The 18,278-nt window shown below is 42.4% G+C and overlaps 1 protein-coding gene across 7 annotated transcripts in view; it reads left to right on the plus strand.

The window, feature by feature from the left end:
* Positions 1-18,278, plus strand: part of LNPK (lunapark, ER junction formation factor) — a 146,329-nt gene that overhangs the window by 85,159 nt on the left and 42,892 nt on the right. For all 7 annotated transcript variants that reach the window (XM_075001540.1, XM_075001543.1, XM_075001539.1 and 4 more), the window contains 2 exons: positions 16,457-16,540; positions 16,622-16,673. In XM_075001540.1, the coding sequence (XP_074857641.1) occupies positions 16,457-16,540; positions 16,622-16,673 (136 nt within the window). The remainder of the gene's footprint in view (positions 1-16,456; positions 16,541-16,621; positions 16,674-18,278) is intronic.

Below are 18,278 nucleotides of genomic sequence, written 5' to 3' on the forward strand. Positions count from 1 at the left end.
ACGGCCCCTAGAACAGCTTGTTAATGTTTTTGGCAAAGGAGCACAAATCCTGTTAGGACATCTCCATAAAGGTCTGAGACAGGTACCCTTTGATTTTTCTCACTAGGTTTTTGTGGAGGCCTGCCTTATTCTGACTTCCATGGTAACACACCTTTCCATGGAAGGCCGCCAGTAAGTAATCTGTAATCATGGCACCACAGAACGTTTTTGCAAATATGCCAGCCTAGTGACCACAGTGGATTAGCATAAGTTTCTTGTCACTTTCTCTTATTCTAAGTAGGCTGATGTCTCTTTTTTAACCTAGAGAAGCAGGGAAAGGAGCATTAAGCTACTAAATATGATAGCACAAGCTGCTGTGCTACTAGGGTGTGGAGGGAGCTCAATAAAAGTGTTCCAGAAAGCAATCAAGAAGAAGGCCAAGTGGTCAGAATGCCCCTCTCTGACCCCCGCAGCTTGCTGGCAAAACAGAAACTATCTGAGGGTCACTGATGTGCCCCAGATGGGTGCTGGTAGGGAGCCAAAAGTGTTCCAAAAAGGAATCAGGAATTTTTCTTTTCTCTTTGACAACATGGTCTGAACCCCCTCACCTCCTACTAGGGTACAGCTGTTGCAGCAGTGGTCCTCCCCCAATGTGGTTCCCACAGAGCAGTACCGCTATGACCAGAACAGCTGCCCTTTTCCTCAGCCCCCTGGAGACTGTCGCTGCCCAAGTACAGGGTGGTAGTGATGATGCCATAGTGGAATGAAAGCTTAAGCTGTTTAAACAGCTAGCCCCAGCAATGCTTCCTCCCCACTTACCCACGAGCATCTTACGTGACTGGAAGATTAACTTGCATCATTGAAGATGTAGGCTTTTTCTGTGGAAATTGATCCGATCTCATCAGTAAGAGGCCAAAAGTGTCTTTGCAGAGAACACGTTCTCAGTTTGAAACAGACGTCCATTCATTAGATGCCTTTTGTGTGTTACACTTACCTACATTAACATGTATCTCCCTAATGTGTGATGTGTATCTATGTCTGGCCTTGACTCTGCAACATTGAGTGTTGAGAATGGTTGACAACAATCTGCACCTGTGCGTCTCTCAGAGATCTGTGGGAGAAGGGGGGAAAAAAAAAGAGAAGATCTGTTTGTAGAGCAGATCAAGACCATGTGCACAGAACGTCGAAACACTTGAAGGGAAAGGGAGCAAATGAATGCTTGGAGGAAAAGCATTTTTGAGGAATGAAGACCACAAAGGATCCAGGACTGTCAGAACAAAGGACGGCTTATAGCTTTAATCAGGGAGCAGACTGATCTCCTGCAGTCCCTTATTGAGGAGCAAAGAGCCCCCCCTGCAAATGAGGACCTAGTACATGCTTTCCTCCCCATGTTCTCTGGCCTCTTGTTGGCACCCCAGAATGCAGGGGGCGGGGATTAAGGGCAGCCTTGGAGTCCACCCTGAGGGATGCTTCTGACAGCAGAAGACTCTCGTTGTCTCACATGGAACAGGAAAATGCCCTTGCTTATCCACTCTTTAAGCTTCTGCCATGTACTATTTTCAGTGTTCCCTGAATAAAAATGATTAAGCTCAAAAAGAACAGTGTCTTTTACTGGTTGTGCTGAGGTAGGGTTGGAGGTGCTTTTGTATTAAAGACAAGCGCAAATCATTCGGGGGGGAACTACTTAACAGCAACAGACTTAACATTCATATCGCTGTATGTTCGTTCATAAAGCTGTTTTTCAAAACATGCCTGATTTTTTCAGTACCCCTTGCTGTACTCTCCTTATTGCTGTTGTGTCTGGCTGCTCATAATTACTGAGCAGGTGATCTGCCTCTGCCTTCCAGCCTGGCATGAAATTTTCCCTCTTTGCTGTCACACAAATTGTGCTGCACACGACAAGCTCCCACTAGCAGGGGAATGTTGGTTTCACTGAGGACTAACCAAGTTAGAAGGCTCCTGAACCTGGCTTTTAAATGGTGTGTCATCTCCATTGGCAATTTTCTGGTTTGGGAAGAAAGTTCCATTCTGGAGCTTTCTAAACAGACCAGAGTTCCTAAAAATGCATGCGTCGTGCACCTTTCCTGACCCTCCCATGTTGATGTCGGTGAAACAACCCTTGTGATCCACCAATGCCTGCAGCACCATGGAGAAGTACCTCTTGCAGCTCATGCTCTGAGGCAAGGTGGCCTGATGCCGGGGTGAAGATCTGCGTTTGATCTGTCGCCCTGCTGCAGTGAGAGAATCCCATTGCAGCAGAATAGTCCACTATGTCAAGCACATTTCCTAGAGCCACTGTCTTTCACAGCAGAAGGGCATTGAGTGCCTTGTCTACCTGGATGATAGCAGTCCCCACTGTAGATTTGCCAACTTTGAATTGATTTCCTACTGACTGGTAGCTGGAGTTGCAAGCTTCCACACATCAGTTGCCACACGCTTCTGAACTGTCAGAGCACTTCTGATTTTGGTGTTGTAGTGCTTCAGGGAGAGGGAAAGCTATTCACAGAGTTCCATAAAAGTGGCCTTAATGCAAGCGGAAATTTTGCAGCTGTAACTGATCACCCCATGCCTGTAGAACAATGTGGTCCCACCAGTCTGAGCTTGTTTCATGGCTCCAGAATCTGTACTCCCCTATGTACAGGGCTGCCAGCATCATCCCATTTCTCCTCTTCAGTATGTCACATACATATATGTCCTGCCTCTGAGGGGATTCTCAGTCACTTTGCTCCTTAGGCTCTGAATATACTGCAGCACAATGTGTGAGATGATCAAACCACTTTCCACAATAGCTCTAAGCTTCACTGGCTCCCTGCTAGCCTCGTAATGGCATGTGCTAGACAGTGTAAAAATGGTACAAAAATGCTTTTTGCAGTTTGTTTTTAAAGGAAGGGAGAGGGGGTATGATGTACTTTGGGAAGCTGATATAACATACCAACACCAGTGCGGCACAGGTTTTTTCCCATAAAACACTGGGACAGAAACCCACAATAAAATGGGGCAGCAGAAACTGTGGGATAGGTACCTACGATGCATTGTTGACACAGTCAGTCATAGCAAACTTAATGGGACACACTCTGTTGTCTTTCTGAACAAGTGTCCTCATGCACCCACAACTTTACACAGTTGAGTGCTATAAAGTCAGCCTTAATAATTTGACTTAATCTCTTAGTGCAGACATAACTTTAGTATCTTTTTGTTCTCCTGTGGACTTCGTCCAAGGTTTAGAGGAGTACTTTGCTAATCTTAAGTATGGGAGATGACTCTCTTTCAAATTGCTCTCCACTGCTCAATTCTTAAAATGAGGTTTGAGCTGATACGACAATAGTTAACCATAAGCAGAACTAGAAGCCCCAAATGTTTTTTCTGACCATTGCTACAACAGAGTAAAAGTTTTTATTATGCAGCCTCAGGGTAGCTGGCCTCAGCCATGACACCAGCCCTGTGAAAGCTGGCCCCAGCCAGACATGCAGGTTAACTAAATGTGCTGGTTTTCAGAATGCCGTATAACTAGGCTTTTACTGTAGTATCTTTACAAAAATGGTTCCTTACCTTTTGTAAGACAGCCCATTGTTTGGAGGGAAACAGATAAAATTACCTGTCCGTTACGGGGAAAGGTGACGTGACTGCTCTTTCACTGTATTTTTCTTTTACTTTTTGATGCCGGGGTTAAGTTGAATTAGAACAAAAAGAAGTTAGATTTAACTGTCACAATTTCCAAATGACATCACGTTTAATCCTCCTTCTCTGCCCATTTGGAGATTTATATTTGTAAATTGACACGACTGGGGAACCATTCAATTAGAGTCATGGTGGAAGAAAGGGGTATTCATGTCTTCCTTAGAAGTTATGACTGAATACAACATTTTTTAAAATCTCACCTCAGGAACATTACGTTACTTGTGTACTGTCCAAACAAGTTCTAGTGAATAGACAACTAACAGGACATCTTCTGAAAGCTTATTTTTCATTCTAAAACTTTCTGAATATCACTAAAGCTGCTTGACTTCCAAGAAGGAAAAATTCTTAAATTCTGCATAGGTAAAAAGACTAATTAGGCTGAATTTTGATTAGTCTGTAGTTTCACTCAGTTTATTATGATGAAAGTTCAACAACAAATTAAAATAGAAGTAGTCTAGTACAAGAAGTTTTGAGAATCTGGGTCTGTAGTGAAGAGTGGGTTTTCTAGAAGGAGACATTGAATGTAGGAATAGGTGCTCTTGAGACACAAAAATGAGGCTGGAATCATGGGTACATGGAAAACAAGTAAAAGCTAGGCATTCCAGTAAACAAGGAAACTTTAAGGTTGATGTCTGTGACAAGACAAATGCTCTGCTTCCAGTCTAGTAATTGAGACTTAACAAAGGGACTAGGGATAGATTTGTGCATGTAGTTAGTCAGGAAAATTGGCCAAGTGTGAATAAATGTAATTTAAAAGTTGAATTGGAAATGCCTAGTGTGACTGGGAAGGTATTGTGGATAGATATTTTTGACTTCTGTAATCTTTCTTTCAAACATATGTGTGTTATACAGCTATTAAGCCTCAACCCCAAAGCTTTCTGGGCAGGAGAATGAAACACAAGTTGCGATGACAATGGTCACATTAAAGTCTGGGAATAAGAAATAACTGGCTAGTCAGTATGCTGTGACTACTAGATTGCAGTCTCCTTTGTGCGCTGAAGAAATGTCAGGAGACATTTCTGTTAACTAAGCTATCACACACCTGATTCACTAAATACATATCCTTTTGTCTCCTCACAGCGTATAAATAGCTTTTAATGTGATATTCTTCTCAACATTCCAGTAACCCCTTAACAAGAGATAGCAAATCATGGTTCAAATTATACCTTGCTTGCATTTAACAAATTATACTTGAATATTTTAAGTATGGAAAAAATAGTATTTTGGTTATACTTTTTACTTCTGGAATGCTTGCTCCTCTAGAGTAACCTTTTATTCCATAAATAATATCAGAAGCTTGCTTAATTTTTTCATTATTTATAAGAGATGGGAGACTACAATTGTCAGCTGACTCAAGGTCTCTCTGGAAGTCTGAGGAGGCTCTTGTATCCCTTGTCCCCAAGGCAGATGATGGCACTCTTTGTTCTTCATCAAGAGTGTTTCATTCCTGGTATCACAAGAAGTATAGAAACACACTAGAGCAGCAGCTCCCAACCTTTTCAAGGCGATGACCCATTTTGACAGCTCAGTATGACTTTGTGTGACACAAGGTAATTCAAACCTGGGCAGGGGGAGGTTCTCCCCTGGGGAAAAAAATTGTGAATCTTGATTTGCCCCCACCCCCAGGCTTAAAACACTTGCAGCCCCAAATCGATCCCCTTGCCCCCAGGCTTAAACCGTTCACAGCTCCAAAACACCCACTTTGTCCTCAGGCTTAAACCCCTTGCAGCTGCGAACTGACCACCCCTGCCCCAGGCTTAAACCCCTCAAAGCCCCAAAATGCTCCCCACCAACCTACCTCACATGAGAGCTACTGCTGCTGCCGCCTGCTCTGCACAGCTCCCTGCAGTCCTCCTCCTCTCTTCCCCCACCTGCACCATGGGCAATTTCCTGCCCTGCCGCACTGAAATTGGACTTAATTTAATTGCTTTAACATCCGGATCCCTCCTGCCAGCCCTTTAAATCAATTACGTTGAGTCCCATTTCAGTGTGGCAGGGACTGGGAGCCAAAGGAATGAGTGGTGGCAGTGGCAGGAGCTGCAAATGGCTCCTTAAAGAGTTACATGTGGCTGAAAGCTACCCAGCCAGCGACCCTTAAAAAATCTAATGGCAACCCATGTTTGGGTCCCGACCCATAGGTTGGGAATCCTTGGTCTAGAGAAAGATAACTTTGGAGCACTTATGGTTGGGGTCCTATGTCATATCTATGGCCTTTTGAAATCTGTGAGCATGCTGCCTACTTCTAGGCACTGTTAGGAATTCCAGGAGGATGTTGATGGTACTGCAAGATGATCAGTCTCTGCCTTGTTTACATGTCTTCCTCCAGATGAGACTATAGCACCTTTAGACACATCACTTGCCCAAGATGACTTCTGGGCTTACTAAATCCTCTTTTTTTTTTAAAAAAAAAAAAAAGAGAGAGAGAGAGAGAACAGTTATTTCTTATAATATCCCTGCTGAGCTAGCCCAGGAGAATTCATATAGTCTCATAGATATTTGGGCTTATCAGAGCCTTCCAGAATTGCTCCCTGCGTCAGTGAGGCCCTCCTAGAGCCTACGTGAGCCTTGTGGAAAACCTCGTCCTCTCTCTGCCGCTCACAGCACAGAAATCTGAGAGATGGTACCAGGACCAGCAGAAGTTCCCTAAAAGTGGAGGGGCCACTGCTTCCCCCAGTGGTCTGTCCTTGTACCTCCTCTTCTCCTGAAGCCCTGTCCCTCACTTGCTCCTTTCTACTGGCTTTTTGTTGCTTTCACTTATAGCTAGTAAAAACTGGGAGAGCGCAGTACTCCCACTCATAAAAGTGATGTGGTCATGGCACTCTGCCTCCCCCAACCCACCCCCATTCTCACGCTCCTGGGAGGTATCATGTGCCTTCTCAAGGTTATGATCTTTATGTAACTATCTCTCCCAGGTTCCCTGACTATCTCAACAGTAGATAAGAGTGCATCGGGGATGGCCTTCTCCCTACACTAAAGGATAAGGTGCAAAGAGACTAGACCTTTTTGGTAGATTTATTTCACAGCTGGCCTATAATTTTGGTTTTCTTACCAGCAAGCCTTGTTAGGAAGGTGTGACTTCTTACTTTGGGGCAATTGTAGTGAAGTTCTCAAATTGCCAGAGCATGCCAGGCAAGAATTCTTTAAAAGAGAGCAAATTGGTGGTGAGGACCTCTATGCAGACCAATTCCAGTCTGGCAGCCAGATCTACGGTATTCTTATTAACTTGGTGCACATATTTATGGTTTTAAATATTGGGTTTATCTCAGAAAGGTCTAGCAGATGATCTAGAATCTCCTCTTGAAAGGTCTTAAGCTCTTCTTTCAGAAGAAGTTGGTGGGAATTACATACCATTCCCTGAAAGAAAATAATTCTGTCCAAGGATTCTCCAGAGATACCCACTCTTTCCTTAACCAGATAGACTATCAGAAGAAGCTGCAGCAGGAGACCTCTGCCTCCTCATTTGTTTTTTTTTCTGTGGTGGGCTCTGTTTTTGACTGCCTTGTTGAGGACACAGTACCAGATTGTATCATTGCAGGATATTCCTGCCCTCTTTTTCCCATTGGAGTATTCCACCTCCTGTTTGCTTAGTCTCACAGATAATTGGATGCCATGCATTGTGACACAGAGGTGCTCTCGTTGATTTTCATGCTGTCCTCACCTTCTTTCCCTACCTTTTCAGGGACTACTCTCACAAGGCTCCTCTTCTCTGGGAGGTCCAGTTTCCTTTAGTTTGGATCTGTAGGTGATGTGCCCCCTCTTTTTCTGAGAGGTGTTGTTCATCTTATTTTCTGATCCAAAAGACTGATTGAGAGCTCAGGCCCCTTTTAGACTAAAGAATCTGAACAAATATGTAAAGAAAATAAAGTTTTGCACCTTGGCATCTGTAATCAGTGGTATGCTAGCCTTGACATGAAGGACACGTGTTTCAAAGCCACAGAAGTTTACGAAGATATCTGGTCAACAAGGTCCATTATCCATTTTTGGTCTTGCCCTTTGGCCTGTCTGTGACCTTGCAAGTATTTATAAAACACTTAGTTGTGGTAGTGGCTTCGTTTCTAAGGAAAGCAGCTATGCAAGTATTTCTTTGTCTGGAAGACTGGCTTGTGTGAGATTGAGCCATGCTCCAAGTAGAAGTCAATCTTCCCAATATACTATATCTCTTCATTGTTCTGGATATATGGATAAACAAGGACATTTGACTGTTCCCCCAAGTTCAGAGAATAGAATTATAAGGGTGGTTCTGCATTCTATAGTAGTCAGGGTGTCTTTATGTCAGGCCAGAATTCGAATGATGTTAAATGTTTCCATAGACCTTAAAGCCTGTCTATTTACAATGGGGTCAGCAACCTTTCCGAGGTGGAGTTCCAAAATTTGACTTTTTGACCTCTGTGTATGGTCCGAGTGCTGGTGATACTTTTAAAGTCACTAATAGTCTTACAGCAGCTTCATGAATAAATAAAAATGCAGAGCTTTACCATCCTGGACTCGCCTTGTTTCAAGTTTCATTACAGCAGAGGTGGGGAGCCCCACAGCTTACCCGGGTCCAGACCCCAAGGCATCCCTTTCCTGCATATAGCTTGTGGCAGCTTGTGGGTATGTGAGCCAGATCCAGGCAAGCTGGGGCTGAATCTGGCCCATGAGCTTTGCCTGAGGGAGGGGGCAGGAAGTGGCTTTGACACCACTGCCTGTGTCTCTGCTGCCTCCAGTCCTCCTCCCCTTCCGCTGGCTGTGGGCAGTGGCAGCATAGTGCTGCCTGGAGAGAGGTTTCCCCTGCTGCTCTGATTGTCTGTCTGGAATTCCTGCCACTCAGAGAAGAAGGGGGCAGTGTATGGGAGCGTGGGAGAAAAGTCTCTCCAAGGTACTTTTCTTCCCTTCACCCAGCCTGCTCCTGCCCCATCTTCCTGTCCAGACCACCCCACCCTGCATCTACATCCCTTTTTGCCCAGACCCCTCTTCCATCACCCTCAGCCTGTTCCTGCACCCTTTCTCCCACCCAGACCTCTCACCTCTAGCCTGATCCTGAACCCCCACCCAAACTCAGAAACCCCACGCCATTCTTTCACCCTCCCTCCCATCTAGACTGCCCACCCTTAGCCTGATCCTGCATCTTCTCTCCCAGACCCCAAATGCCCACTCCCAGCCCACTGGGGAGCGGGAGAGAAACAAGCCTGGTTCTTCAGGGGTCTGCAGAAGAGGCTGTGCACTGTGGAGCATGTGCAGTAGGGGCTGCCCTGGTAGGCCTACAACCCCAGTCTCATGCACTTTGAGGGGAGGCTCTGGCCCCAGCTCCATGCTGCAGAGGGAGTCTGGGTGGGGACTCTGGCCATGCCACAGCATGGGACTGGGGCTGTTTGTAGCAGGGACTCTGGCCCCATCATCCAGCTCCCTCCTGTGCTTCATTGGGGGAGGAAGGGTGGGGCTGAGCTCAGCTCCCATCCTGTACCACTTAAAATAGGCTCACTGTGGCATGTGTGTTGCTGCCATGTTGGGGGTTGCTGACCCCTGGTTTACAACAGCAAAAGATTGCCCCATACTGCTGGGCCATTTGGGTTATTTTTATGCTAGACTTGATCTCAGGAAGTTGCAGGTCTGGTTAAGGTCAGTGTACTGTCTGACTCATCAACCGTTGGACACTCTGCTTGGAGTCGTTACAGGCGGGTTAGCCTTTTTGTACTGGTGGATAGATCTAGACAATGTGAATATGAGAGTTTCCTTCACCCATCCGTTGCCCACAATGACCCTTGTTACACAGATGCTTCTTCTCTAGTTTGGAGAGTTCACTTTGAAAATGTATGAAGTCAAGGTCCGTGGGCCCAGCAAGATTTGGCTCTTCACACAAATATGTAGGAGTTGCAGACTATGACGGTTAAGTTTGTTTTAATCCCTCACATCAAGGGTCAGAATCTTCATGTTCTCAGGGATAGCACTGTAGCAATATTTTGCATGAACGGGCAAGGAGACAGTCTTAGATAACACATCTCACAGAGTAGTAAGTTTACAGAGAACTGTGTTCACATTAATTCTGGAGTGTAAAATTAACAAAAAATGCATTTTAATTCCAAATGAGTAAATTTGAGGCATTTTTGTCTGCTTATGGATAGAATGCCCACAAAAAGTCACTAGGTTAGTTTGCTATGATGTTATCTCAGATCTGTTCAGAGTACACTCTTGTGGCCTAATATATGCATTTTAGTTTGTGTTTTAAATAATGATTGTTATATTAACTCATACATTTTTTTATAAAAGATGTGAATTAATCTTGCAGCTCAGTACACATAGGATTCTTTTAGTTCTCTAAATCAACTACTTGGACCATTTGTAGCAGAATGAAGCATTTGCTTTTGGCGTGGTATGCTGCTGGTTCTCCAAATTTTCAGCTGCTGAATCAAATTTAAAAGAAGCTTAAAATAATTTTCTACTGTAGGTTGAACCTCTCTTGTTCAGTGCTCTTGGGACCTGACAGATGTCAGATGAGAAAATTTGCCAGACCATGGAAGGTCAGTATTGTCTAGCAGCATTGCCAACACTTTCACTGCTTACTGTGCTCTTAGAAGACATTTGTTGATAAATTACAACTGGATAACAGCACAGAACATGGAAAACCAGGACGGGTGGCTGGAAACAAACCTTATGAGACCATGGAAAACTTGGCCACATGCTGGGTTATGGATGTTGCCAGATGAGAGTGTCCTGGATTAGAGAGGTTCAGCTTGTATTGCTTTTCCATATATACAGTTGACATAGTTGCAACAGGAATCCTGTTGATAGCCAGTTGGAAAGCAGGCCATCCATTGCAATTACAAATAGGAGAGATTGTGGTCCTTGAGACTATTTCTTTAAGATAGGTTTACGGTGATGAAGTAGTTTGAAATCCCCTCTTTTCAAAGGTACTTAGAGATTTCATTTATTTTTGTGTTTCTGCTTACTGGGAAAGTAGGCTGCTGTATTTTATAAAAATTTGACTTTCCATGGGGCCTCTGTCTTTGGTTCTAAATGCACATACTTAAAATAATCTAGCCTAAATGTGAAGTCTTGCTTCTCAGAAGATAGAAATAGGTGTAGTTTCCTGAAAAGTTGGAGATGAGAGATTTCTCACCCATGAGCTGCCTTGTGAATGATCAGAAGGAACGTGATTCTACTACCTTGATGAATGGAAGGTGATGATGCCTTTTGGAAGAGGTCAAATATTGGCTAGCTCTTTTAAGAACTTCATTTCACTCATAGCTTCATTCTTGCATGGGTCAGGTTGAATTAGTTGCATTGTGTCCATGTGCTGATCTTCGCCAGACATTTTCACCACTGCCTAGGTTCCAGTAAGCCAGTGTGCACCAGTGTGGTGCTCTGGCAGGAAGCTGGTGAGCTGTGGCACTTGGCTGAAGGGGTAAGGATGGGGTGTTACAAACCTGGCTTATAGGTTCTTGCAGGTTGCCCTGCTTAGCAGTAGGCAGCCAGGTGGGTTGAAGGGGCTGGCTGGGGGGCACCCCATATGGGACTTCTCCAGCCCCAAGGCCCTGCCCCCCCTGCCATTTTCAGAACATAAGAACAGCCCTACTGGGTCAGACCATAGGCCCAGGAAACCCAGTATCCTGTCTTCCAACAGTGGCCAATGCCAGATGCCCTGGAGGAAATGGACAGAACAGGTAATCCTCAAGTGAGCAGTTCCCTGTTGCCCGTTTCCAGCCTCTGGCAAACAGAGGCTAGGAACACCCTCCATAGCCACCCTGGCTAATAGTCATTGGTGGACCTATCCTCCATGAATCTATCTAGTTATTTTTTAAAGTTTACTATAGTCTTGGCCTTCACAACATCCTCCGGCGAGGAGTACCACAGGTTAACTGTGCATTCTGTGAAAAAATATTTCCTATTGTTTGTTTCTTTTAAAGCTGCTGCCTATTAATTTCATTTGGTGACCCCTAGTTCTTGTGTTGTGAGAAGGAGTAAATAACATTTCCTTATTTACTTTCTCTCCACCATTTATGGGGGGTGGAGGCACAGGCTGCAGCAACACATACCAGTCCCTGTGTGTTGCTTCCTGTTCCCTCTAAGTAGGGAGTGAGGGAAAAGTGCAGAACCTGCTGCGTTCTTCCCTTGGACAGCTGGGAGGGAGTGGAGCACAGCAATCTCTGCATTTTCCCCTCATTCCTAATCACAGCAAACAGGAAGCAACACACAGGGGCTGGTATGTGTGGCTGCAGCCCCCAATGCCCCAAAATGATGCCATTGCCTGACTGCACTCTCCCAGTGCCCTTCCCTGAATCCTGCACCCCCAACCGCTCCTCATACCTCCCCCTGCCATGAGCCCTTCCTCATATCCCGCTGCCCTATGACTCCTGCATGTTCAGCCCCGGCCCCCTGGCCTAACTTCTGCACTCCCCCCACATCCCTAGCCCTCTGCCTTGAGATCTGTACACTCCACCCCACAGGTACTGTTGTAGAGCAAACCTCCTTTTGCTCACTGCCTTAAGGCCCCTCCCCAAGTGGGGGCAGATTAAGACAGGGTAGTACCAGTAAAAGTTTGTTACTTTCATCCCAGCACCTAGGTGACACCACTGATTGCCAGCAAAGGAAATGAACTGGATCATAGCCTTTTGTTGAAAATAAGATCTATGACGTATTGCAAACTCTCCAAGATGCCTTATTATATTGAAAGGGAGGTGTGGAGAACATAGAGCTATATGTGCTTACTCTAGAAGATAAAAAGCAGCCTTTCATAGTCATTTTCACAATGCTGGGTCCTGCTGGGATCTGGGACAGTTACTAATAGAATGTACTGAAGACTTGGAGACAAATCAAGAAATATATGCAATTAATTTTGGCCTCTAATAAAATTACCATTATAGCGTTACATGTGGCATTGACTTCTTCCAAGATCTTCTGCAATACTTCGCTTATTTTAGCACTATGCTTCCTATCTAGAGGGCTTGCAATGCAGTTTACACAGACAATACATTTCAGATGCAATACACAAGATAACTAGGTGAGAGTCTAATCTTAAAATGGCATAGATATTTTTTGGCAGAGTTTCATAAAGAGGCTGTAAGGAAAAAGCATCCAGTCCTTTGAGAGGGGAATCCATAAGAAGAATGCTGTAGAAGGTTGTTAATCCAGATTTCTGTTAGCTGTAGACCTGCAATGGAAATGGACTTCCAGGTTTGAAGTGTACTGGAACCATGTAAAAAGTTATTAGGCAAATATTTCATTCATTCAGGATTCATTGCAGAAGCAGTAATTGAATGATTAGAACAAACTGCTTTGCCTTTAATTAAACCAAGCATTTGGATACGTTTTGTGGATGATACATTTGTAGTCATTAAGCTCATTGATATAGAATGCGCTTATGACATCTTAAATAGAGCAATCAATGGCGTCATGTTTATCATTGAAAAAGAATGTAATCAAGAGTTACCGTTTCTCAATGTTTTAGTAAGGTGTAGTGAGAATGAGCATTTGGAAACGTCAGTATACAGAAAAGATATAATACGGACCAGATTCTCAGCTTTTTTTAGCAGCCATCCAGCTAGCCACAAAAACAATTGCATAAGAACTCTTTTTGATAGAGCAAAGACACATTTGTAGCACGAAGTTAGCACACAAAGCCAAAGAGAAACATCTTAACAATATTTTTAAATTAAATGGCTATCCAGAGAACTTCATCTGAAAATGTTTACATAAGGGCCCAAAATAAATAAGTACTGAACCTTTGGCTAAAAGAATAGGATTACCATACATTAAAAATATTTCGGAGATAACATCGAGATTATTGAAACTGCATGGAATTGAGGTGGCACACAAACCAACAAATGCATTGAGTGATATTTTATGTAAGCTAAAGGACCCAATTTAATATATATGTAAAACAAACGTGATTTATAAAATACAGTGTGTGCTCTAAACATTACATTGGACAAATGGGAAGGAAATTGGGCACACATGTACATGAACATCAAATGGTGAGATAGACGACATGACCCTTTATCCTTGATCGCATTGCATGAAGATAACACTGGCCATAAATTTGATTTTAACAACGTGGAAGTTATAGGACAATCGGACCTTAGACAAGGAAGGGAGTTTTTAGAAGCATGGTTTTTGGGTAATGATTCAATCAACCGGCATGTTGATTTGGATCCGGTGTTTGAGCCCATGGGATTAAGAGATATTAGGAAAAGATCTTGCAGGGAAACCGTGGTTAACAATGATTGGTCAAAGGTAAACAATCAATAAAGATTGACTGTTGGTCAGGTTCACACAAAAAGGACTGTATAAAGACCAGTTGAGGAGGACTTTATTGAACTGGATTGCGCACTGATGATGTTACCTGGAATGGTAACGAAACGTTTTGTAATTTAATTGCCAAGCTCAGCAAACAACCGAATATTAAATATTTCATTCTACTCTTGGGCACTATGGTGCCTTGGAGCAAGGCTGCTTACTTGTCAGTGCCCAACTGTGGCTGAGAGGGGATTGGGAATAGACTTTCAGCTGCTTCCATGCTACTTTTGTTGCTGTGGGAATCAAGAGACTGGTGGTAGGGAGCGCCATAGAATGGCATCCACCTCTCCAAGTGTCTTTTTAACAATTTAGAGCCTTTGTGGCAATGCTCTCATCAAGAGGTCTGAGAGAAGAAGGCTGTTTCAACCCTTTGCAGAGAGTCTGTGCTGTTTCTTCACCATCCCTTAGACATGTCCACATTGTTCTTCAAAGGCAAGCAGAGGGGTATAATGGGAAGACATTACTTCTCCTTGGTGATGTGGTGGTGTTTGTGTGTACTAGCTCTCATGGCTTCATCAGTTTTGCAGGGAAGCTGAAACAGTAGTGGAGGGTCTCCAAAGGTCATCTGCTGGAGGGAAAATGGAGGTGTACAGAGGTCTTTCTAAAGCCTTCTTATGGTGGTGACTACTTGCCTTCAGTCTCCTCTTCCAATGTATGGCCACCAAAGAGCCAGAAAACATAACGTCAGTGGTTTGAGCAGTGGCCTGCTAAACCCAGGGTTGTGAGCTCAATCTTTGAGGGAGCTATTTAGGGATCTGGGACAAATAGATTAAAAAAAATCTGTCAGGGTTGGTGATGGGTGCTGCTATGAGGGCAGGGGACTGGACTTGATGACTTCTGAAGGTCTCGTCCAGTATATCTCCATTGGATGACACCCACCTTTCAACTTCTTTTCAGTAATAGGAATAGGACCAAGTATTTAGTCATGTTTCAGGGCTTCTGAGGTGGGAGAGGAGACAGAGGTCCTTTATTTGGCTTTCCTAGAGTGATATGTAACCATAACAGGCTCTTTCCTAAGACTGCTGTATAAGACATTTTTTCATCCATGTTGAGATATTAGTGAGATGTGGATTCTAGACCCTTATTTCTGATTTCATACAAAAGCTCCATAGCATTTTTTTCAAGGATGGTAGGCTAACCCCAATATCCTGCTCAAATTTCCATTTAGGGAATTGCTTTTTACTTCCCTAATTATTTAGTGGTTTCAGTTGTGCTTAATGTACAATCTGGATAATATTTCATTTCCTGCCTTTAAACCATTGTGAGAGTTGCAGTGAGCTGTTAAACAGATGCTGTATTTCCATTGTGAATGAAGTGAATTTTATTTACACATGTTCTGGGATCTATCTGGATAAGGAGGCACTATTATAGAAGTAAGTCATTATCACTAATCTGCAGGTGAGAAACGAAAATTACAGCCATTCCACCCTCTACAAACTAATGGTCCTGAAGTCTCAGTAAAATGTTAGTAAATTTATTTCTTAGAGCAATAAATGACTGTTTGACAGAACTTAATTTTGTGGCCACTGACCTTTTAAGTTACCAGCTATTCACATCAGCAACGAAATATAGCATGTACTCTAAACAAAATATTCTCTGGTACCTGAATATCTGAGGAATAACTCCATCTACGACTTTGTAAAATGCTTTATATTCACTGTACATATTAGCCATTTGTCATAACTATATACATATATCTGTGTTCTAAAGTTCAGCTTCTTCTGGTATTGGCTATTAACCGCTAAAAAGATACTTTACTAGTGATTACTTTTTTAATTAAGCCATGTATTAGCTATAAAGCCACTTGAGTGCATTGTAAATAAAATGCTGTAATAATGAACTGTTTTAATTATGCTCCCTAAAGTATGCATAATACTCAGTAAATTTTTATTTAAATTCTTAACATGTTCAGCTGTTTCTGAAAAGCAGTTTGAATGCAACTGTAAAGCTGGAGCTTTAGCCTTTAAAGTCACTTGAGCAAATTCCATGGCTGTTCTCCCACTTAGTGAGTTTTCACAGCATTTGCAGCAAGCTAATTGCTGCTGCTAATAAATAATCTAAAATCAATGCTGACAGCAGTTAATTGGCACAGAGACTTTATTCTGTAAAGCACTTGGCTAACGACCTTCTTTAAATTAATAGCATTAAGTGCTATGAGGAAATAAATCTGAGGAATTGCCTGTCATTTGCTTGTCATGTCTAATAACTTCCAATAACGATAGCTGATAGATTTTTGCACATTCCATTATTGAAGTTGGTGCACATAATTATTTTCCTCATTATATGTAAACAATTAGCAATGTTTGGTGTTTCCTTGCAATAAAGCTGTTGAGTACAAGTAGTACATTAGAAGTTAGAAACAGTTTTTTAAAACTTGATTTTGTCTTTGAATGCAACAAAACACAGTGTCTGAGCACAGTAATGCTTGTTTGAACTAAGCTTTACATATTTGCAGATTTTAATGTGATGCTTGTAAATAGAGAAACAAACATTTGAAGTATTTTTAAAGAAATGTCTTTATTTCTAGCTTGAAGAAGTAATGGAAAAGGAGACATACAAGACTGCTAAATTAATTCTTGAAAGGTTTGATCCAGAATCCAAGAAGGCAAAGGTAGAAATCTGTTATCAGTACTAATGTGTTACAGAATGTTCTCTTGATTATACACTTTTATAATATTACTATATTTGACAGGAGGTTGAACTGCCATCTGCTGGAGCATCTGCAACTCCAAGACCTGGACAAGGTAATACCTTTGTGAAAGTGCTACTCTTTATGAGACATCCATATTTACAGCAACAAATTCCACTAGAGGAGGCTTTGTTTTTTTTAAAGGAACTTGTGTGGTAAACTGGCTTTCCATTTTGGGGAACGTAAGAAATTGGCATTAGGGTGTGCCTTTTAGCCACTCTTTATTTAGTAGTGGGTCTGTTGTTTGATGAGTGAATGTAATGCTTTTTTCAGCTGGTTAAGTATTTAATGCTGCTTGATGTTGATACAGTAAGAATTTGTCTCCAGAATACATCCTGTTTATCTTCAGATATGAGATTTTTCTGGGTGGCAGTCCCTCAAGCTACTTACAGTCAGTGCTCTTGCTCAGATTTCTTTTAAATAGTGACTGACTTGGATTTTTTACCAATTCATTTGTATTTTTCTTTACTTAGTCAAAACGCTCCCAGAGTAATGTGTTTTACTTTTTTTGTATGAAGTGGGTAGAAAGAGTGAAGAGGTAGTGCAGAGATGGCCTGAACATTTGCTGAAACCTGAGAGTTCTTCACTGTTCTAGACCTTTCCATTTAAAGTTTGCGCTACTATGCTTGATCGTGAAATAGAAGATGATTATGTATTAAAAATCCTTAGAAACATGCACTCTTCCATTCCCAAAGGGAAGGTAAAATTCATCACGTCAAATGGAATGGCTCGAATTCCGATATCTGATCTGTAAACACAAAAGGTCTTTGCATGCATGTCTGTTTTTGCAAAACGTGTTCTCATGATTAAAATTGACAACATTAAATATACATGAAGTGGTGCAGTAGTATTGCAATAATACTATTTCAAATCTAAGCGTGGCATTGGATAAATAACTGCAAATAGGTTATCCAGTAAAGAATGTTTTTAAGGACTAATTTGCTTTTAAAGTCACTTTGATGGGACTGTACGGGGACTAGTGTTCACTACAAGTAATCATAGAACCAGAGGGGTATGATTTTCAGTAACAGAATTATGTTTACAGATGAGCACATGTTGGAGTTGGTAACTCTTATATTGCTCTAATTGTTACCACGACTGCTTTTGTGGTAGTCTGGGTAGAAGACTCCAAAATAGTCAAACCATTACTTATTTTTTTAATCCTGTTCCCATGCTTGCTTGTTATCTGTTGAGTTTGGAAAGGAAGAAGGTTGAGGAGGCTTAATTTTTAAATAAGTACAGCTATTTCAGGTCACTTTCTCATTTGTGTCAGCTTCTGGAATATGGAATGCTGGTTCTATTATTTGTACAATATGAAATAGATTATAATTTGTTACGAAAGCTGTTCTGTAACTCTCCTTCCAGTTCAATGAAATCTATTTGTTCTGTTGCTTTTGTTCAGCCTCCCAAAGTTGTATTTTTTTTCCTTAGACTTCTGTGACAAGGAGCCAGTTTTGCAGAATGCTGTTTTCACAAACAGCATCTCCTTTGGTTTCCTGATGTCTTGGCCATAATCTCTCTCCTTTCTCCTCTTCTCTATATTTATCTATCCTAACCAAAGAGTCCTAGATTCTAAGGCTGGAAGGGACCATTATGAACATCTAGTCTTATCTTTTGCATAACCAGCCACAGAATTTCAGTGTAATTTCTGTCTCAAGCT

Source organism: Carettochelys insculpta, chromosome 8 (assembly GCF_033958435.1).
Source record: "Carettochelys insculpta isolate YL-2023 chromosome 8, ASM3395843v1, whole genome shotgun sequence".
NCBI classification, from domain to species: domain Eukaryota; kingdom Metazoa; phylum Chordata; order Testudines; family Carettochelyidae; genus Carettochelys; species Carettochelys insculpta.